Source organism: Ambystoma mexicanum, chromosome 2q, assembly GCF_040938575.1.
Source record: "Ambystoma mexicanum isolate Mex_15411 chromosome 2q, UKY_AmexF1_1, whole genome shotgun sequence".
NCBI lineage: Eukaryota > Metazoa > Chordata > Amphibia > Caudata > Ambystomatidae > Ambystoma > Ambystoma mexicanum.
In genome coordinates, this window is record NC_090924.1 from 205,231,440 (window position 1) to 205,254,995 (window position 23,556).

General features: G+C 44.5%; 1 protein-coding gene across 1 annotated transcript in view; it reads right to left on the bottom strand.

Moving 5' to 3' along the window:
- SMG1 (SMG1 nonsense mediated mRNA decay associated PI3K related kinase) overlaps positions 1-23,556 on the bottom strand; it is a 2,768,248-nt gene that overhangs the window by 2,403,164 nt on the left and 341,528 nt on the right. The window contains exon 20 of the mRNA XM_069647131.1: positions 4,326-4,525. Within this exon, the coding sequence (XP_069503232.1) occupies positions 4,326-4,525 (200 nt within the window). The remainder of the gene's footprint in view (positions 1-4,325; positions 4,526-23,556) is intronic.

Below are 23,556 nucleotides of genomic sequence, written 5' to 3' on the forward strand. Positions count from 1 at the left end.
CCAGGCCAGAACTAGGAGCTTTGCTTTTAGCCTCTGCTCAAGAGGCGGAAGAGGAGTGAGTCCCTCCCTAATCTCCTCAGGGGACAACCTTCAGATGAAACCATTGAGCGAGTTAAACTCTTGAGATCTGACACTGCAGCAACAGGAGGAGTGCAAATCTCTGTCAAGTCTGTTTGCCTCCCTGTTTTCACTGACACCAGGCTTGACCCCCCTTGGGGCCAGCAGGATATCCTCACTGGTGACAGTCTTCCTGTCAAAAGCAGGGGCTACAGGATGTCCTATCATGTCAGAACACAAAGGACGAGGTCAATAAGATGCTTGACTTTGGGGTTATTGAGCCATCTACCAGCCCCTGGGCTAGTCCAGTTGTACTCATGCCAAAGGCAGGAACCAAAGAACTGAGATTCTGCGTGGACTACAGGCCTCTGAACGCAGTCACCAAGACTGATGCCCATCCTTTACCAAGGACAGATGAACTAGTGGACAAACGGATCTGCCAAGTTACTCAGTACGTTTGACTTGATCTTAGGCTATTGGCAAATAGCACTGACAGACCATGCCAAGGAGAATACTACATATTCCACCCCAGGAGGCTTATACCAATTTAGGGAGCCATGCCCTTTGGACTTAAGAATGCACCTGCTACATTCCAAAGGATGGTGAATCATGTTCTGAATGTGATGGAGGACTTCTGCATGGCATACTTGGATGACATTGCAGTGTTCAGCCCAACAAGTGTTAGGGAGAATGGTCATCGGTGTCAATTCCCTTCAACATTAGAGGCCCCAACTAAACACTTGTGAATCTTTCCTGACTGGGAGTTGCGTTTATCTGCTTTATGGAGTCTCTCAAAATCCATAGGCATCGGCTTTGTGTATAGTGCTAAATGTTTAAATACATTTTCTTGGGGTGAACTACCATTCCCAAGAGTAGTAAGATGATCCCCGTCTTATTTACCTTTCTCTTTGTGGACCCAGCAGACACCACACTATGTGGAGTGCTCGGGGGTTACCTAGTAATTCCTTATCCCACTTCTCATGTAACACTAACCTACTTTAAATGGCTGGTGCCAGTGTTGTGTAATTTTACGACCAGTGTGCATCCTTTCCACAGGCTGAACCCTTAGCGGCAGTACAGCACCCATGGGTGTAATTTTTCGCAAAATGGCCCCAGTCATCTTTTTACGCCATTTTCTGTTTGTTAGTTTCTTATGGGCTTTTAATGTGTTAGTTGAAGCAGGTTGGAGTACTTTGTGTGTTTTGTCTTTGGCGGGCTTCAGCCCTGAGGCTCGTCCAGGCTCCAGTGTGTCTGGAAAGGCAGGAAGTGAAGGAGGGTACCGAAACTTCCTTGTCCTTTGTCTCAATGCTTGCCTGAGTGAAACCAGTCCGGATTGGCCGGCCGTCTGTCCTGTCCTGGTGAGGAACATCCAAAGACAACGTGACGAGACGCCAGCAGCACTCTCCTGGAGCGCGAAGTGCCGGTGAAGCCCTGTAACTGCTGACCCTGTTTTCATATTGACTAGGCAGACCCGTACGCCTCAAGACAAGCTTCCATTTGGTACATCCCCCCGACTTGCTGTGCCTTACCAGAGCTGCAGAAGCCAAATGCCAGGGGTCCTGTGACCATTGACGAGTGCATCGTATTGCGAAGTATGAATCCATCCAGATCTTCGTGGGCATCCAGAGGACACTACAGAAGCAGGAAATCCTGATCCAGAGATCCCTCACCAGAGTCCTGGACAGAGAGCAAGCTTCTTCCAACCAGAGTTTTCGTTCTTAATTTGTCGCCGAACGAAAGGCGCCAAAACACTGAAGTGCAGCTGAAACAAATGTAATTGATTGCCGAGGTGCCGAGGAGTCCCTCTCCGGAGTATTGCCGCAGGAGCCTGCCAGACGTCCTCCCTTTCGTTACCTCAACCAAGGTCAAGGAACAAGCGTCTGCCAAGCTGTAGCGAGGAGGAATACAGCTCGAAAAATGTTCTTCGAATCAGTTACTGTGGGGTTTGGAGTTTTCACCATTTATCCATAAGTTGTGCTTCCTGTCTTGCAAAGTACTTTTTGGAGTTCTCAACTGGCCTAACAGCTTGCGCTCTCTACTAAGAAGCGCACTTGAGTTACTGTAATTTCTTCTGAAGTTACTAACTTTGTCAACACTTTATCGAAGAAGTGCATCAGAACTATTGACTTTGTCCATTGACTCCCTAAAGGCACTCCTCTGAACCTACTGACTTTGGCTGTACTTGTTCGCTCATAGCTTAAAATAATTGTAGATACTATTATTGCTGGGATAAAAGTTTACCTGCCTCACTTTAGGGGATTGTAACCATTTTACAAACTGAAAGTAGGCTCCAAGTCTTATTTGAAATTTTCCTTCCTTAAACAACTCAATAACGGAATGGTAACTGAAAATAAGTGCAATGCAGATCTTTACTGAAGTCACTGTGTGCTGGAACATGTGTTAGCATAAGAAAAGTATTGACCAACTTTTATTGTCTTTTACAAACTGAATCCAAACTTTGATATAATGTTACTAGTAGATAAAGTCTTTTAAAGAATGCCTATTTAAACTGTGTATATATTAAATAAATATGTATATATAATGTTAAGTGTGTTACTTGGCTGCGTGTACTTACTGATTTCAATTTTATTACCCTCTTAAAATAAGCCTGGCTGCTCAGTCACACTACCAACTTGTGTAGTACAGGCATATATTAAAAGGTGGGTTACCCAATACCAAGCAGATGTCTTGTGTAGTCCTCACCATTTGGACTGCACCAATTCTTAACCTCTTTAGCACGAGGTGACAGTTCAGTCATCGGCATCAGGGCTTTCGCAGCATACGTCTCCTTGCTTCTCAAAGTCTCTTCACTCAAAGGTCCTGATGCAACCAAACAAACAAGTTATTTTCCCCCTCGAAATCTTCACAAGTATTCACATCGGGTGAGTCACTATCCACCCCAGATCCCACTCAGCTGGGCTCAGACCCTATTGGCATTGAGTTCTGCACAGGCTTCCCTCTGCCGGGCTAGAGCCGGTCTTTCAATTTATCGCACAATGTTCGTGGGTTCTTTTTTGGGTGACTCACGGCTCACCCGGGATCTCCCTCTGCCGGGCTCAGATCCCTTCAACATCGGACCAATGACAACTTTATATCAAGTATCGAAGACTTTCTAATGTGTACAGTGATTGGCTTGACCCGTTGCAGGACCACTTCGATTTCACAAAAGTCTTTCTTTTAACATTCGCACCATTAAGGTGGATACCTAACAAAGACGTTTGAATGAGCACCCACGTGATGCCGGACCACTGTCTACATTATCGGTTCTTAGCTTCAAAGTTCATTCACTCACCTGCTGTCTTAATAATCTTCTTTATACAATGTTGCCGCTTGCAAACTTGGTTTCCACACAGACCAGTCGGGTATCGGTCTCCCAAACTCACCGTCTGTGCCGACTTAACTGGTGCTGCTTTGTTGTAAAAGCCAAGGACAATACCGCAGCAGCAAACGCCTCTCCCGTCCTTGACTATCAACGCGGGAGAGCCCCGGGTACCTCCAACACACAATGCTGGTTTCTTCAGCATTAATTCCAGGTCTTACGTTTCCTTTTCTCGAAGGCTCATGAAAGATGCAGTCATTCGATGAAAAGGTCAAGGGTACTTCCCTCCTTGGAATCCTCTTTTGTCTTGCCATCTTCTGCCTTGTAATAAACTGCCATCTTGGAACTGCTGCTTCCTTGTGTGCTTTGCCTCGCTCAGAGTGTGCTCTGCCTTTTATCCGTGTGGAGAAGTGTAATGGCAGTCAGGTGTGTGTGTAATGATCACTAATTGCCTGACCATTGTAGTGGGACATGTCAGGTATGAAGCTGTTTTCCCTCACAGTGAGTTGTCTGTGAGAAAGTGTTTGTGTCGGGGGGTGTTACAGGGAAGGGGATACCGTGTCTCGCCATCCGGTGTCCACTCTCACTCCACGAAGACCCACTGTCCAGGTTATCCTCCCACACTGGTCCACCCGCAGGAACTGGATCCAAAAGCGATGGCCGTGTCCTGGCCACCTGGATGACAGATCCCCCGGGGACTAGCGGGTGAGACCTTCAGGTTTCTCACACACCCCTCACAACAGAGACCTTTTCTCCTAAGAATGAGTCTTCTACAGTCCTACCAAAGGTGGACTTTCGTAAAACTACCCAACAATGGCCCCATGACTTGGGTACTTCATTTCTGAATAGGAGTGGTGTACATTTGGATAGGTCACCAAGCCGTTCAGCATTTTCAAGTTTACTTCCAAATATTTAACGAATAAAAAAACAATTAAAAAAATGTATTCACCTTCGATTGTCTGGAAAGTGTCCTGAGCCCTGCCAAGAGGTGTCCTTAATTTGGCAAGGACAGTGAATTGAGCAGCTTCCCACACAGCCCATTGCCAAAGAACGGTCTCAGTCTTAAGCAGGTTGCGAGGGATAGATGATTGATCACGCTTATCGAGCCTCTGGCAGCTGTAGAACAATCTTTCTAGCCAGATGTCTTTCCTGTTAAATTTAAAGCAAACATGGATAAATGTAAAATGCGTTTAGCAAAACAAAAACAAAAACTCAAGACAAAAATGCTAAATTGGGTTACATTTTTATACCACTATTTAAAAAGTGGTAGAGTTTAGGAAAAACTGTTTTTCGTCCTATTCTTTCATTCATAAGAACCAATGAGCCTAGACTACAGTACATTATTTTGTTTAATCAAAGACTTGCGACAAGCATCAAAACAATTGCAGTCAAGAGACCGGGTCCTTTAGTTTCAGCTACACCCCTGCCAGTTGTATCACTACACCCTCTCCCCCACTCCTTCCCACCATACCTACATCCCCATCACCAAAAGACACTGATGCGCAGCAAAAACATAATGGAAATAAAGTAGGACTATCCATGCATCTAAAAATTCACTGGCAAATCACGTAAATCAATAAATGGGTTCTATGTTTCCGTCGACACTTTTAGGGGTCATTTTTAATCACCTAAATTTGGTATTTATGGCAATTTATTTCAATAGAGGGCCAACCTTCTTTGCCCCACATATACACTTAAGGCAACTACCAAAATTGCATCCAACTTATTTCAACTAAGACTCCATATAACCAATAAATGCCGGCGACATATCCAGGTAAAACCATATGTCTGTTCTCCTAAATATCACTTTTATATGGAAGCTGGATATCTTCAATTCAGTCCAACAAGTTTTATTTCGGCAAAACAAAAGTGCATACAAAAAAACTAAAATTTCAAACAGTGCATTGAAATCATCAAAACAGGGTTCCACGTTATCCATTAACAGCATCGAATATATCTCTATATATCTGTATATCGGATACACTACTGACCGTAATTGTATTTCTGATGCTTGTATCCATTTGGATTCACATGCTATTCATAGGTCGACATCTAGTGGAAGTCGCAGAACATTACATTATTTGAGACTCGAAAAGGGACGCCGACTGGGCGTGTCAGTAATACTATCCCTACTGACGTCTGCTGCACCCGCGGTCCTTGACGCGTGGAGGTCCCTCAGATTGTTTTATTTCTGACATGAGGTAACATGAAGCAGATACAAGCATCAGAAATACGATTACAGTGAGTAATGTATCCCTTCCAAAGTTTGTGGATCTGATTAGATCACATGTTCTGGATTGATTAGCGAGCAGTATCTGGAGAAGGTGGGTTGTGAGAAGATACAGTGGCAAATAGATGTCTTAGCACGGCTTGTCCCACCTGTGAATCTGCTTTAGAACGTGTTTCAAAGCAGTAATGCTGAGTAAAGGTATGTATGGAACTTCAAGTAGCTACTTTGCAAACATCATCTAGAGGGGCGTTTGCAATAAATGCCAAGGTATCTCCTGTGCCTCTGGTAGAGTGAGCTCTTTTTTTCTTTGATAGAGAATAGCAGAGCTGTATACATTTAACTATCCATTTGGAGATGGTGTTCTTTGAAATTTTATCACCCTGCCAAGTGCTATGGCGACAAACAGTTGATCTCTTTTTCTTAGTGGTTTTGTTTACATAGTACAAAACTGCCCTCCTTACATCCAGTGTATGGAGGTTTCTCTCAGCAGAGTTGGATGGATTTTGAAAAAAGTGGGTAGGTCAATGGACTGGTTAATATGGAACTTAGATTGAATTTAGGTGAAAACCTAGGGTGTGTTCCAAGTACCACCTTGTCCTTGTGGCTAACAAAGACAGGGTCTTGCACTGACAATGCTTGTAGCTCACTAACCAGTCTTATTAGGGTGATGACTACTAGGAAAGCTGTCTTGTTGGTTAGGTGTTTCATACCGGATATGTGCATACACTCAAAGGGTGGACCCATGAGCTTTGAGAGTACAACATTAAGATCCCAACCAGGTGGCAGTCCATTAAGATCCCAACCAGGTGGCAGTCTGGAAATGGGAGGGTAAAGTCTCTTTACTCCCTCCATGAAAGCCTTAACAGGAACTTTCCACCAAGACAACTTGTTTTTTAAAGTGGTATATACGGACAGAGACGCTAGGTGAACCTTGATGGAGTTAAATACTAGGCCAAGTAGAGCATGTAGTGAAGCAGGTTTGATAGGGTATATTCAATTGGATTTAAAGTTTTTGATTGGCACCATATCACAAATCTTTTCCACTTGAAGTAGCAGTGCCTGATGTTGGGTTTGTCCACCTCCTTGAAGATATCCATGGACCTTTGTGGTCATTTTAAGTGTCCAAACTGAATTCAGGAGCCAGGCTGCCAAGTCCATAGACCGAGGATGTGGGTGGAGTGTTGTCCTTCCCGTGCTGGAATAGCATGTTGTAGGGGCACCGGAATTTGATGGGTTCGCACATTGCCAGTTTGAGCAAATGTGGAAACCATGGTTGGCTTGCCCACACAGGGGCCATCGGGATTAGTGTGACTTTTTCCAGGTGCATCTTGTGCACCATCCTGCTGAGGAGTGGTGCCTCTGGGTTTGGTGGGGCGTAAGCAAATTTGCCTGACCAGCTCATCCACAGGGCGTTCCCTTTGACCACGGCTGGGGAAACCTGGATGCAAAGTCTGTGCATTGGGTGTTTAGGTTTGTGGCAAACAAGTTTAAAGAAGGACAACCCCACAGGGAGAAGACGGTCTAGAATTTCTCTGCTGAGTTGCCACTCTTGCTCCTTGGGTAGAGAGTTCCTGCTCAGAGCATGTGCTAGGGCACTGAGTTCCCCTGGAACACAGCGAGGGACCAGAAACTTGTTACGCTGGAGTGCTCACATCCAAACTTTTAGGGCTAGCCTGGACAGACTTGGGAGAATGTGTACCTCCCTGCTTGTTTATGTAAAACATGGCAGTGGTGCCATCTGTGAGGACTTGCACTATCAGACCAGCTAGATGCAGCTGAAAATCTTGTAGGGCTTGGAGTACAGCTAGTAGCTCCAAAAGGTTGATGTGGTTTTCGGCTGTGATCTATGTCCACAGGCCATGCGCTGCATGGTGAAGGTAATGGGCTCCCCATCCCATAGCACTGTTGCAAGCATCGCTTGAACTGGTGGATTGTGAAAGGGTCTTCCCTTGAACAGATTTTCCTTGGACCACCAGCATAGCGCTTGTACTAGGGTTTGCTAAACAACCACTAGATTGACGCACTGACCGCTTGTCTGAGACCATTGTTTCACTACATACTCATGCAATGGCCGCATGCGCAGCCGCGCGTGCGTAACTAGATAAATGCATGAAGTCATCTTATGCAGGCGCATTGCCTTGTGTACAGTTATTTGGTGACCGGCAAGATAATGAGGTATCAGTAGCAGCATGTTTTGAACTCCTTTGTTTGAGGGGAAGACTAGCCCCTCTTGTGTTTATGATCGCTCCTAGGAACCGCTTGGTTTGGCACAAGGCATGATTTTTTTTTCGTTGATTGAGAACCCCAATTGGACCAGAAAGTTGATTGTTCTCTGGGTATTTTGCTTGCAAATTTGAGAGGATTCCCCGGTTATCAAATAGTCATCTTGGTGAATATCCTGGGAGCTGAGGCTATGCCAAAGGGGAGCCCCTTGAACTGGTAGTGTTGATTTGCTATTTTGAAGCACAGGATTTTGCTGTGTGCTGGGAAAAGTGAAATATGAAAGTATGCATCTTTCATATCCAATGTTGCCATGAAGTCCTACCTTTAGCAGTGGGATTACTTCATGTAGCGTTGCCATGCAAAACCTTTTTAGCTTGAACTAAGTTTGCAGGATGCAGGTCTAGGACAGGGCGCATTGTAAGGTCTTTCTTTGGCACAAGGAAGTATGTTGAATAGATACCCTGGTTTACCTGGTTTGCCGGGAGGATTTCTATAGCATCCTTTTCTAGCAGTGCTATGACCTCTTCTAGCAGAATGTGTTGTACTTCCTGTGTTGTTTGCCTCTGTCTTGGCAGGTGGTTGGAGGGCCTCTGTATAAGTTCTTTACAATAGCCCCCCTAACACAGTGGATAGTACGCACTTGTCTAAGGTGACCCCTCCCATGCATGGGTAAATTAAGAAATGTGACATGCCACTGGAGAAGCATTAGAGGGGACCTGGAGCGGGTCGTCATTATTTGGGGGCTGGAGCCTCTGGTTGAATAGGCTCTGCCTCTATTCCTAGCCCTTCTGTGGCCCCTTAAAAAATGTTGCCGCTGCGAGGAACCCCAAGAGGATGATTGTCCACCCAGACTATAGCTAGAGATTGAGAATTCTGTCCTCGGAATAGGCGTGTGTTGAACGCGCCTCTTTGAACAAAGTGCTTTTTAGTTATCACAGGGACTGAAGGTTGTTGTACTCTTTAGCACTTTTAAGTGCGCCCCTCGACCGGCTTTCCAAATCAGGCATTTGGATCAATTGGCACATTGAGTAGGGTGGCTTGCGTTTCCAGTTCAAAGCCGGATTGTTTTAGCCAGGAATAATAAGAGTACCCTCTGCGGTTATCCGGCATCTGCTTTGTCCAGGTAATTTGAGGATTGGCCACCTGCTTACCCTCAGCCACTGTTCAAGAGCTGTGATTTCAAAGGCTCTGGGACGGTTTCAACTTGTAGCATTTTGTCCCACTCATGGCAGTTGTAACTAGCCAAGAGAGTGGTGTTATTTGCGATTCTTGCTTGGTATGTAGCCAAGGAAGCTACTTACCTTCCCAGTGTATACATCTCTTTACTTTCCTTATAAGGAGAGGCCTCAGCAGAGGCTAAGGGCAAGCATGCCCTCTTTCTTGTGGTGGCAACGACAAGAGAGTCGGACTTTAGCCGATGTACAAGGGGGTCGGAGGGGGCTGGGCTGAACATTCTCGATACGGGGGGTTAACTGCCCTCGTGAGGTTGGGGTGAGTAGAAAAGGTTGAATGTGCCTCTGAATGGACTGAAGGAGGGGTATGAACTGTGCCGCAGACTATGTATCCAAGGAAGTCTTCTACAAAGTCTTTATCCACCTGTGACTCGTGTATTCATTTTTAAATGTTCGGCAGTTTTTAGGCAGAGCTCATTGTACTGTAGCTGATTATCCGCAGGGGAGTCAGCCACGCACTTATCACTAAAGATTCCTTTGACTGCCAGTTTATAAAATCAACCCAACTTGAAGGGATGTGAAAACCTTTTGGTGAAAATGAAGATCAACCCGAAACATCTCACTGTCGATACACGCACTCTACAAACCTCCCCAGAACCTTCCCCTTTTTGGCGAACAGCGCATCACCTTACTGAACAACATCACAAAACCAAAGTCTTTTGTGATCGTTTTTTGTCCGACTTCAACTTATGGGCAGAAGACTCATCTGACAAAGTGAACTCATTAACCTCCATAAGAACTAGTGGCTTCACCCAAATTATAAATAACCCAACCCACCAAGGCGGTCACACCTTAGATTGGATAATGACAAACAATCTTGAATGTAAGTCGTCGACATTGCACCCTGTCCATGTTCAGACCATTCCCCGATGTCAGGGTTGGGACTGTAATTAGTTTAGCCTTTGTTTCGATTTATAGAATATAACTTATTAGAACACCGTAGAGGGTGTTTGACAGCCGTGATTGGTCAATCTGCGGGTTATACGAACTGGTATAGCCTGCAGATTGATTACAGCCTGGAAAAATGTAAGCAAAGCTTACATACGAGGCGGCAGCAGTTCAACACGGCACACTGAACGGAAACAGTTAAAGTTCTGTGTGCCGTGTTGCCTTTGGAGCATGCCTGGCGTGGCCCGCCCTATCAAGGAAGCAAACTTCCTTCCGTTTTCAGTTTCCAATATCCCACCAGTACCGTATGCGCACCGGCACAACTTCATCCCACATTGGTATGAAATGTGGGGATTTGAAACATTCACTTTGCCCCTCAGAACGCTTCATCCCAGCGTTCCAACCAGCATTATATGGCTGCACTGAAACAGCCACGGTATAAGACAAGTTGGGCTGCAGAAGATTGCTTGGAAGGTGTTAGGGTGAATTCTCAAAAATGTGCCAATTCCTCCCACCTTAGAGCCCGCCAGCTCTTTTGCCAAACTTTGGGACTTTGAACTTTTCAATTCTATGTGTTTTCTGTGTTTGTTTCTTTTGGTTATGGAGTCTAACCATCTCCATAGGAATCATCTTTTACATTGTGTCACACAGCACCTTCACTGTAGTGACACAGGGAAGTCTGTCAGATTTCCCCAAGGTTTAAATACGTTTCTCTGGGATCAACTACTGTTTCCCAGAGAAGTAAAGTGAAAATGACTTTACTTACCATTGTAAATTGCCTGACCCAGCACACACTATCTTACCATAGAGTGCTGGAGGGGTTACTTAGTACCCCTGTGTCTAGATGCTCATGTAACATTTTTATGTTACCCTTTCCTCATTTGAATGGCTGGTGGCAGTGGTTTCGTTTTGAACTACCAGGGTTTGCATTTACCACAACCGTTCGCGGACAAGGTAATCTTTACCGCGGGAGTCATCTTTTTCAAAATGGCATAGAGCTACCTTTGACAAAATGGTCCCCGGTCTTTCTTTTGCCATGTTTTTGTGGAAAGGTCCTTCTAGAGAGTTTCTCTGCGCACCAAACCAGGTTTGGCTCTTTGTTCATTTGCCTTTGGTGGGGTTTCTGAGAGAAACCTGCCTCTGGCGCCAGAGTGTCAGGGGTGGGCAGTAAGTGAGGGAGGTGGCCGAAACTCCCTGTGCTTAGTCTCCTAGGAGACCCAAATGCACTCTGCGGTGATTGGCTGGTTTACTGTCCGGCAGGACAGACACCCTGCTGGGTGAGCGACAGCTGGGCTGGAATGACTGGGAGAGAACTGAATAAAAAGGAGTCTCTTGGCTTGGAAGGCAGTGTCGACCACTGGACGAAGGAACCAAAGAAGAGCTTGAAGAGGGCAACTGCTGCAGCTCCTGGACCGTTGGTTTGCCCGGTGAAGCCCTGCTGCAGTGACTACCTGCCATGTTTGCATCGACAGAGAAGCCCCTGCAAGGACGACTTCTCCCTTTGAGTTGGTGGGACCAATCAACTCCAAAGTAAGCCACCCGGACACCCATCTCGGAGCTGGTTGAATTTCCTCGGAGTTGCTGCAGGAAACCGTAGAGCCAGGGAGAGGGACACCAGATTGCGTGCGTTACTTTTAAGCTGGCCTAAAGCTTGTGGAAGATCCTCCGGACTCCCACGAAGCAGGACTGACCAAGCCTGACGCCCCCCCACACCCCGCTCAGCAAGAGTGTGGGACCTCAGAAGAAAGGAGAGTCCACCTTAACAGCCAGGAATCGCGCTTATTGCCATTTGCTGTACCGCAAGGAGCTGAAACTCGAAAGCCACTGAAAGTAAAGTTTGCCAGTCGCCAGTTTTGACAGTGCAGGAGTCCCCCGAGGTCCTCCCTCTTTGTCCCCACGACTGAGGCCCAGGAACAGTGAGATCTGCAGAGCTGCTCAAGAACAGAAGTCATCAGCTGCATCTTTAGGCACTGGAGAAATGCAAATGCCTCAGTTAGTAATAAAAGGTACAGTAACATAGTAAATATGGGTAAAAAAGCTGTATTACACAGTTTAGATTTTTAAATGACATGCAAGTAATTTGTAATTAGTACCACCCTATATTTGCATACATAAAAAGATAAGTATCATTTTCCTTTTTTTTCTACTTTCAACATTTCTTATTTATTGTACTTTAAACACTGAAGGTGTTCTAATAACTTTATAAACCTGCAGCTTGGGCCGTACCGGGCTTTATGATCGTCCATAACTAGGTCTTCAGGGCCCATAACGCCCGGTACGGCCCTCGCTGCAGGTCAAAGCTATATTATGCTTTAATTGTTTTGGGAAAAGTAGGCACAAGATGGTTTGGGCCTCAACTGTTCATCTTTCAGAAGGAGAGTTTACCAATCCATCATGGAGATGATGGGGCTGGATACTGATTGGTCTAAATTGACTCTTGATGACAGCTGGCATTCTAAACTGCCTTTCGTCGTCCTAGAAGATCAGGAAGATCCTGTTCAACGAAAGCACCCATGTGTTAGGGCCTAGTGACAAGTAACAGGTTAAGGAATCAAAGAAAGAAGATTCTTGACTGGATCCTGCATGGGACAAGACAAGCTTTTTAAGTTGGTGAGAGTGCAGCGTTTGTTAAGACTTCAGCAAGGAAGCTCTTCCTGAAGAAAGGATATGGAATTTCTGTGACTAATATATATATATATATAGTTTAGGTATTTAGTTGAGAAGCTTCATAGGCCTTCAAAAAATGTAAGTTATGTTCAAGAGAACTGTTTAATGTAAGCTTGAGTAGTGAAGCAAGTGAAGTGTTGTACACGCGCTTATCACAGGAACCTTCAGCGTGTGTTTGAGAGATCTTAGCAGTGTTAGCCGTTGACCGACGTTCTGATCCTTGGAAAAAGACTGATAAGCACCTGAATGCTCCGTAAATGAAAATAGTTGTGTCATCAGGGTGCATGTGCGAGAACGAAATTGCTACGTTTCACCTTGCGTTTCCGTGTGACTTAGGCTTTGTGACAATGATAGAACGCGAAGTCAAAAGAAAGGGTTTCCCAAGAAAGTGAACCCCAGAGCAGTTTCAATTTAGCGTGCACTTGCGAGGATTAGAAGAAAGTGTTTCTCATTTCAAGCAAGACTATGCAGCAGTTTCAAGTTAGCGTGCATGCGCGAAGGACAAAGGGAAGTGTTTACCTCTTTTATAGAATTCACAAAGCAGTTATTTATTAACACGCATGCGCAGAGGACACTAACAGTGTTTTTCCCTTACAATAAATTAAAATGAGTCCTCTATGGCAGTGTTCTGACGACAACAAAAAAAGTGCATAGTTAGCGTTTCAGTGTTAAGTGAACTACAAAAGTAAGTAAACGTACTCTCACTTAGCATTGGTTAATTCATATTCCTTTAAGTTCAATTTGGAAGAAAGTTTAAGATTGTTTTGACAGACAGATGGGGTCATTATCTGTTACTTCAGAAGCCAAGTTACTAGTTCAGTTTGTCAAGTGTAAAAGGTGCAAAAAAGACTTTATAAGAAAGACTCTTGGAAGTAAATGACATTTCAGTTTCATTTAGGATTCAGCTAAAGTGAATGAACTACTTTAAAACCCTCTCTGCTGCTTGCTGAGGGATAACAGGTATAACGTAGTCTTGGGATTTGAAGGGAGGTAGGAAAAGTAGAATGTTTGTAATCTATTTTCTTGTTTGCTCACTTCCTCCAGATTGGTGCCATTTACAGAAGACCTGAATCTGTTCTTTTTTTATCTTCTCCACTTCCTCCCTTTCCCTTGGAGAAGTAGGGATTTCAGCTGGTTCTGAATTCAGTTGTTGACCACACTTTTCCGGGAGACTGTGGGGTTCAGCAGATTCCACGGACAAGAACCTTCAGGACCGGACACCTGATTAATATTGGTATAGCACTACAAGCAGCCCCACACAAACTCAATACTAACCTTAGGATAAGGAAATGTCGAAATTTCAAAAATGTCTCATCTCAACTTTTACACTCCATTAGCCAGTAAACTAAACAATACCGAACAATTTGAGAAAATTACTGACCTAGTGACACACCTCTCTCAGCTATCAAAGTCACCTAAGATCTATTGCACCCGAAAAAACAAGCCAAAGCTCAAGTCAAAGAAATCATGGTTCAATGACAATGTTATTAAAGCTAGGAAGACAAAAAGAGCATGTGAACATTAGTGGAGAAAGAATCCCTGTCCACCTTCATTAGCCAAATATAAGGAAGCAGCTCACGCCTTCAAGAAAAGCATTAAGGCCAAATCAGAAAACTTTAATGCCCGAATCAGTGGTGCCAAGTCAAATTCCAACAAATTATTCAAAATTCTCAAAAAAATTTAAGAATTATACTTCCCCTTTCCCCCCTATGATAAAGGACTCAGCATGGTGTCAATCCATTCAGAATGAATTCTCATCCCAAACCTCTGGTCACAGAATGGCCATTGCTAAACAATAAACTAGTCAAGCTTCCAAAACTACCCAAGTCCCTGTGAACACCACTCCTGAATGTAATAAAGACATAACCACCCCTAGATTTGCATTTCAAAGCTGTTCAGAACAGGAAATTCTAAATATAGTGGAAAAACTCAAATCCACTTCCTGTCTTAGAGATGTCTGCCCTAATGACATTGTAAAGGGTTCCTTAGAGGTCCTAGTTCCTTGGATCACCAGAATGGTCAACATGTCCTTCATGGACGGGTATGTGCCAGTATCATTGAAGGATGTCTGGATTACCCTCCTCCTAAAGAAAACGACACTCGATCCGACCAATGCCAAGAGCTACAGACCTATTACTAATGTCGCCTAGACCGAGCAGCATACCTACAAATGAATACATTCGAGGAAAAGAACATTGAATATCCATCAATCAGGCTTCAGAGGCAAGCATGGAACTGAGACAGTCTTATTGGATCTCAAATCCAACATTGCAGGGATTGTAGAGCAAGGTCATTCAGCCCTTCTGACGTTATTGGACCTCTCTGCTGCCTTTGATCTTATTGATCACGACCTACTGCAAGAGAGACTTAAAACATTGCCAAATGCTCAGATGGGGCTTGGCATTGGAACAAATCTTTTTTGGGTTCAAGAACATCTACAGTAGTGGTAGAGAACGCCCAGGCATGGTCAATTCCGTCCACTTGTGAAATTCCCCAGGGCTCATGCTCATCTCCAATTCTTTTCAATACCTACACTAGGCCCCTCCTTGACCTGCTGGACAGACTGGGTGTCAATTACACTAAAGAGGACACCCAGATACTTTTTAAACTCACTGGGATACATGCACAAGACTCTGAAATCCTGAACAAAGTTTATCAGGAGATTCAGTCATGGATGGCACAGAACTCCCTCACGCTAAATCGTGAAAAAAGCTAGCTTCTGATCATAGCTTCCAGCCAACGCATAAACAAACTTGATGACCTCTAGGACCATTTGGTTATCTCTGGAATTCAAATCCCAGTCAGTAATTCCATAAAAACACTGGATATTGACCTGGATCACAAGCTCTCTATGAAGCAACATGTCTCACAGGTTCGCTCCTCATGTGGTAATGTGACCAAACTCATCCATCACACTCGCCCCCATCTTTCCATCGAAAAGAGATCACTGTTGGCAACAGCACTAGTTAATTCCCACCACGGCTACTGCAACAGACTGTTTGCCGGCACTTCTGAGACCAACCTACAGCGCTTGCAGATCTCTCAAAATGGCACCATTAGGGCTATGTGTGGACTTACTAAACGCGAACACATCTCCTCATTCAGGAATACTCTACACTGGCTGCCTGTAAAACAGTATTAGACACAAGATCTTATATTTGACATACAAATGCATACAGAGAGCAGCCTTTCCCCAAATATCTCCTGGACAGGAAATCCGCCAACCAACTCAGGTCATTACGATCCAATGATACTTTCTCATTGAACCAACCACGCTACAGTTTGGAGAAGTTTGGCAGTAGAAGTTTTTAAATTCAGGCATCCAGGAAATGGAACTCACTCCCAATGAATACAGGATCTTCTCTGATCATCTTTACTTAGTGAAAACCCTTTAATTTGGTCTAACCCTTCCTTTCTCGATCTGTCCCTCCTACTCTGTTTTGCGTTCTGGGGCTCAAGGGTGTGTAGCACCTAGAAATGAAAATATATAAATAATGGTGAAAATAGTAGGGAGGCCTCAAGTTGGTACTTGGGTGCCCCTATTGTGCACTACCAAGGCTATGGAGATAGCCTGCGGTATAAAAAATACACAATAGTTGGCAGAAAACCTTCATTGCCACCAGCCATAACTAGGAGATTGTCTAGGACTAAAAAGTCACAGGAGCAGAGAGAAGGGAGATACAAAGTACCCCTTTGACACTCCACTGAAGGTGGTGTGTGCCAACCTCTCATACTACAGAGTTTTGGGAGAGATACTTAGTACCCTTAAGAACTAGACCCACTTATACCCACAAATTACCATCCCATCACGACAATCCCATTTCTGCTTAAAATCCTGGAGAAGATTGCGTACAACCAAATAAAAAAATTCTTGAATCATAAGCCCTTAGGAGCACGTCAATCAGGATTCCGCCCCCACATGGTACGGAGACTGCCCTCATCAATTTAAAGGCACAAACAGATGAACTACGAGACACAGGTAAAACAGCCCTTCTCCTGTTGCTGGACCTTTCGGCTGCATTCAACCTTGTCGACCACAAGGTCCTTTGTAGCCATCTAGACTCAGCTGCACATTTTTTCCAAAGCAGCTATAACCTGGATCGAGTCTTTCCTTAGCCACAGGACTATGAGTGTTCTCCCCTTCGGTGGCAGCCGATCCCATTCCCATTCTGTGCGGAGTTCCCCAGGGCTCCTGTGTCTCCCCCACCTTAGACAACATATTTACTAAGCCCCTTTTTGATGATCTGGACCTTCTTGGTTTCAACTACACTAATTATGCAGATGATACCCAGATTCTCCTCCCACTTTCTGGGGATTACAAGGATTTGGCCTTGGCAAATAGGGTGCATCTCATCATCCAGGCATGGATGGCAACCCACGGTCTATGCCTGAATGATAAAACCGAGCTAATCATCCTGGGTACTCAATCTAATCTTAAAATAACTAGGCCAAAATTACACCTCTTTTGAGATTGATGGCAACATCATTAAGGTGTCCAAGGAAGTGAAGACACTTGGCTTTCATCTGGACTCCATCCTATCCTTCGATAAACAGGTGACATCCATGGCATCTGCCACAGTTTACACTTGTAAGCTCATTAGAGCAGGTAAACATTTTCTCTCGGATGCCAAAAGTATTATCTTAGCCAGAGCCCTGATTCTGTCCAGGCTCAACTATTGCAATGCCCTTCACATTGGAGCCAATAAATCTATCATCCACAGAATCCAAATCCTTCAAAACAATGCCTTAAGAGCAGCTCTTGGCGTGTCCAAAAGATCGCATATATCTAAGTTTAGGCGCCAAAACAAATGGCTGTCTACCCAAAACAAAATCCATTTAAAAGTGGTATCCTTGTCCACAAAGCTCTGAATAATGCCGCACCCAGCTATCTCACGGACAGATTCCTAAAGAGAAGCTCCACCCGACCGGCAAGAACCACCAATGTCAATAGCCTTATCATACCAAGAATCAGGCTGGCTAGGGCGGGGTAAGCAGCTTCCAGGTCCGAGCAACCCAATTATGGAATTCATTGCCACATCCTCTACGTGAGGAGCAGCCTTTTTTGAAATTCAGATCCAACTATATCAAGCTACTGAAGTCTGCCGACGACTATCTGCTCACTAGTGCCTACTAGACTCCTGATACCCCCTAGTGATAGTATATATATACACACATATATACATATATACACACACCATCCGTTGCCCATCTATATATCTTCCAGTTAGGCTAGTGTTGTGACCTCCTAGTGCCCGCTTACAGTCTATCTTGCTGGTAACCTGTAGCTTACCTCTATGGCCTGTATATATTTTGTCTTGCCTGTAATCTGTTTCTGGACTGTGTATATTTTGTCTTTCATGTAATTTGTCTCTGACCTCTCTATTGCCTGTATATATTTGTTTTTGCTCGTAATCTGTAACCTTGTAACCCCAAGCCTCGCATATTCTGTACTGCTGCGCCCGGTTAACTTCGGGTCTGGTGCGCATTATGAGTGAATAAACTAACTGTAGTTACTTGAGGATATAGAAAAAATAATCTTAAAGGCGGATCCTAAAGATCCCAATCAACTGTGCTGCAGTAGTAAAACACAGATGCCTTTAAGAGCTATGGAGCAGAATCCATAGTACAGGTAGATTACAAATAGTTTCAAAAGGCAGAGCCCACAAGAATGAATGAGTGGGAAAAGGCTCCCCTCATTCAGGATTGAAAGATAAAGGTCCAGAAGTTCAGCAAAAGGTGCTGGGGATCTCACTAGGAGAGGGGCTGAAGCACAATAATGATACATCTTCCTAACTGGCCTACATCAGTGCCTGCTGCATTTCATCATCTGAAAGGGTTGCGCTCAGCTCCCAGACCAACCTGGAATCTTCCAGTAAAATCATTTGTGAAAATCGGAGTAAGGGTGGTGAGTAATCGCAATACTTACAGCCATGCCATTCTCCCCTATAATAGACATTAGAATAAAAGAGTTCATTTCATTCCTTTGTATTTTAAACGTTTGTTTTAAAAGCAGTTCTAAAAGATAGAAAAAGCATCTTACCTGTAAAATCCTTGAAGTCTTATAGGAAGATTTTTCACCACCACAAGAACTCTTCCTGCCTTTGTCCCCTCTTCGGAGGAAGGAACTTGGTAACATTTGGGCACAAGGTCCCAATTCAATATTGGGCTTGAACTTCTACTAAAGTTAGCGTCTTCATTCTTGTGAACTGGTTTTCCTTACTGCATAATTATTTGCCTCCCTTTCAGGTGTTTGTGAATTTTATGCATTTCTACAAACAAAAAGGTGCTAGTAAACAGGTTTAAAAAAAAATGTGAGATTACCTGCTTGATTCATTTTTCTATTTTTGTATTATCTGTCACAGCAGAATCCATGTGTATTTCACTGTATGGACTTATTGTGGACCCCTGAAACCACTAACCTCCCCTGAGACTAAGCCTTGACCACTTAGCAGGATTGGGTTTGGTTAACCCCTCAGAGTTCCCCTGTTCACTATAACTAGGTTGTCCCCCTGAACTCTTTCCACCAGGCAGGATTCTTTAAACCAATCATAACACCTGTATTTTCACCATCTTGTCTTTTGACCTCCTTCTGGCACTGGAGTGACTGGATTTTCTGTGTAGGATAAGCCATTTCCCAGGGTATGATGCAACCTTTGCAGGCAAGTGACAGCCTGTGTGTGGCCGGATGTTGGAGGCTTGGTCTATTTCATGAAAGAAGTTTGGTGGTGTTTTGCACTCCACTCATGCCCATCCATCCCCCTCCAGCATCAATGGTAGTTCACACTTATGACTGTGTGCTCACGAGTTGGCTGGGCGGATGGAGACGCTAAGGTGCCAAAACCCTGTATACCTCAAAGGAATCTTCTGCACTGCGACCAATGTCCACATGGCCTCCCCAAACCTGGCGTTTCCAGACTCCCCTTTGAAGACCCTGTCCCTGCAATCAACATATGTATGCATCACTTGAACTAGTTCCGAGCCACTTGGGCTTGCCTCACGCCCATCCATCCCCCTCCAATATCAATGGCAGTTCGCACCTATGACCCTGCGCTCCCGATGGGGAGGGTCAAGGTGCCAAAAAGAGGAAAGGGAGGGTAGGGGGCCGGGGGGGCGGAATATTTTGCTTTAATTTCTCATTTGTGCCAATAACGGGGAAAGTCGACCCTCCAATCCCTCTTGGCCTTCTCGCATTAGTAATATATTCCAAATATTATTTTGAACAGTTTGGCAGTTTCCCATTTTGAACAAACCACAATTTATTCCCTTTCTTTATACATGTTTGGAAGTACATAATGGCCATTTTCAACACATTTATTTTAGTTTATCTGACAGATCTCTTTCAGTACATGTCAGAACGCATTGTAGAACAATCTTTGGAGTATCTAATACAATATCTGCGAAGGGCAAGAACTGCACATGTACAATTTTGTATCACCCTAGTTTTTTACATATGGGATGTTTGGTAACTTTTATATGGCCTAAAGACAAGCTGGTGGCAGCAGTTACACGGTTACTGTGTTTGCATTATTTTTGGTGTGTGTTGGTGGAGTTTTCCTAAAGTTCACTTGAGGCAAGACTTCATAAAACAAACCAAATTAAATCTGGGTCTCCAACTCGTCATATCAGTCTGTACTACTCATGGAACCATGGTACGGTAGCAGAGCAGTGAGGCTTATCATAAGAGGAAGAGGTGAGCTGTAGTACACTGAATCTAGACTCTTGCCCTTACTTCCCTAGGGGAGTGTATTTACTCTAGTGCGAGCGTAATTAAGGGACACCCTTATAATCAGGGCCACCCTTACAGTGGTCGCCCTGATGTTATCTCAGTCGTTCCCAGCACTTTGCGAAGCACAGACCAGTCACCAAGAAGGCGTCACGCCCATCTACAGCAACCAGTACTGTAAATCAAAACATGTGTTTCCTGAAACGGTTTTAGCAAGAGTCATTTTTATCGAAATCCTCTCTGCTCACCAATGCCGGGCATGGCTCCAGAAACAAAGACAGGCCAGTAATGGGACTTTGTAACTGAAGAAAACTCGAGTGAACACACACGTGAGTATACTCTTGTAAGAGATAACAAGGGGACATGTATCTATGACAGTATGTTGGTGTGGATGAAGTACGAGGTCAATACAGATTGAATAGGACCTTTGGCGACGTGTTATTGTATAGTTTGGATAGGACTTCAGGTGATGCGTTAAGGTATAGATTGGATAGGAGGTGGGTTATATATTGAAATAGTCGCGTATTTCTGTTTTTCTACTTTTTATAACGGAAAAAGGGAGCCTCAGCGTATAAAAGACTGGGAAGTAAGGGATCCTCAGCCATAATAGGTTGAGAAGGCAGTACCACGCATTATTTTTTTATGACGATAAAAGCAATGGGATCCTCAGCATATTAAAAAAGCTGGGAAGGTGGTATTACAAGGAAACAAGGAAAATTAGTAGCTCGGTATAAGGAATGGGCCTGGATTTTAGACAATATGTATATTTTCTCTTGCTGTCTTTTGTGGTAAAAAAAAGGAAGGTGGATGAGTCGGGGTGTGTGTGGATGAAACCATGGTGGAAAAGAATAAAAGTGGGTGGTGGAAAAGTGGGTTGATCTGTATTTTTGTTTAACAAGCAGCAGCCTAGTAGTAAGGTCCAAGTGAAGCATTAGAGACGCGTGCAACATTATGGGGGAAGAAACTCCAATAATACACATGCATAGGGTCCTGCCACTGTATTGTGACAGGATAGATAAATATCACAAACAATGGGTAATGGAACCAAAGTAAGGGAGGGGGGGTTATCCTGCTCCTGGCGCAAAATATAAGGGGAGAGCATACAGAAAAAGAAAAGAGATTCGAGATCTCTGGCGATTATGCGAGGATATGGAAGATCAGGAAGATGAAAAAGATCCAACGTAAGGGGATATGCCCTGTAACGCCTAAACCTGTCTATAAAGTGTCAACAGGATTAGCAACTAAGGGAGGGAAGGGGGGGGGGGTCAAGAGCTTTTGCACTTCTATATAACCCAGTCACAAGCGCTGATATGCCCATAGCGTCGGTGTACCCAGGGGGTTCACAAGAAGATATAAACAACGAGTTAAGAACATTGCGGGAAAGGTTAGTCAGGTTACAAGAACCTGAAGTAGTATCAACATAAATAAGGGTACCGGTGCAGAAAATAGGGGATTGGAAGTAAGATTTTTTGTTTATATTCAACCCTGGGGCAATAAGAAATGTTTGCGTCGAAAAAGATGATGGCGAGAGGGTCCTGGGACAAGAAGTTGAACAAGCAAGGGAAAATGAAGAAGATCAAAGTGGTAGAAATAATGGCAGGCCAAGAAAGATCAAGGAGAAGAGGTGGCGAGAAACCCGTCCCCACCACAGGAGGCAGTGAGGAGGGATAGACCAATAAATAGACCAGATTTAATGGTGGTGGTACAAGATCAGAAGAATACTAAAAAGGGTTAGAAAACAAAATAGACATGCCGATGTGTCTTATACATAAAGAAGTAGTGATAATGTGGTATGTGCCTTGGCCCCAAATGGACAAAAAGTATTTGATTACAGCTCTCCCCGAGCTTACAGCAGAAGCCAGTAAATGGATCTATGAATTTGAAAAACAAATAGCAGAGGTAGCCTTTGCACTAGGAGACCTAAAGAGTTTACTAGTCGCCATAGTTGGTGACCAGGCTGGGGACATATGGACAAGGGCTGGGTAACCTGGTGTAAGTCTTGCAGATAATGAACATGATTGAGCTGCCTTTACTGAGGCAAGGGTATGGGATGCCCTATGAAGGATGTACCCAGATACCCCTGACTTACATTCTTTAATGCAGTGCACAATGGGGGATGAGGACCCAGTTCGGTTTTTCCTTAAGTTCCAGGACATGTGAAGAGTTGAGACAGGTGTGCAAAGGGACCATTCATTGCAATGTTTCTATTTTATCGTAAATAGGGGATTACCAAAAGAGGTACGGAAGGCACTAGATAAAATTGTGGTAGTTGAAGCCAAAGGGTGGGCAGAGAAACAAAGTATAATAGTCGACCACTGTAAGAGAATCAAGGAGCAGGAGAATCAAGGAGCAGGACAGGGAGACAGCCCAAATGCGGCAAACGGACAGGGCAAAACTAGTGGAAAAGAAACTAAATAAGGTTGTCATTCAAGCACCAGTGATGGCACAGGCTGAGCGGGAAAGCACAGGAGACACTCAACAAATTGTGACTGCCACAATTGCAGCACTAAGGGGCGAAGGTGGACAGGAACAAGAGCAGGAGGCTTTGGGGAGATAGGGCACCGGGGAGGAGGATTGGGAACATCACAGTGTTATTGCGGGGCATTTCACAAGAGAATGCAGAAACAGGCCTGGGATGGGATTTAATTATGGGCCATCAACTCCAGGGCAGGGATTCCAAGGGCCTCAAGGAATGGGACAACAGCAATTTGGACAAGGGGGTCCAAATTCTTTCCCTTATGGGGCTGACCGGCAAGGGCAATATCCACAGCCGGGTGAAGGAACAGTTTAACAGGATGGCAGGGGGAACAGGCGTCTCATTCCAGGGAAAAATGCCGGGGGCAGCCCTTTTATCATTCCCCGGGACAAATGCATATTCTGATTAGGACAGCCCACAGAGCGCACTTGTGTGTCCAATCCTATTGGTAACCGCACACCCTGAAGAGGAGCCCTTGGTGGAGGCGGAAATAGAAAACAAGCAATTTATATTTATGGTAGATTCAGGTGCAACTAAATCATGCATTATGGAGGGGAACTTTCCATTATCAGGGGAAACTCTTGACACGCAGGGATTCTCTAGGGCTATTTCTACGGTTCCATACACTGAAGAGCTGGCTATAACAGTGAGAAGGAAGGTAGTACGAGCCCCCTTGTAATATTCAGAGAGTTCCTCTGTTAACTTGTTGGGTAGGGATCTACTCTGTAAACTAAATGTAAC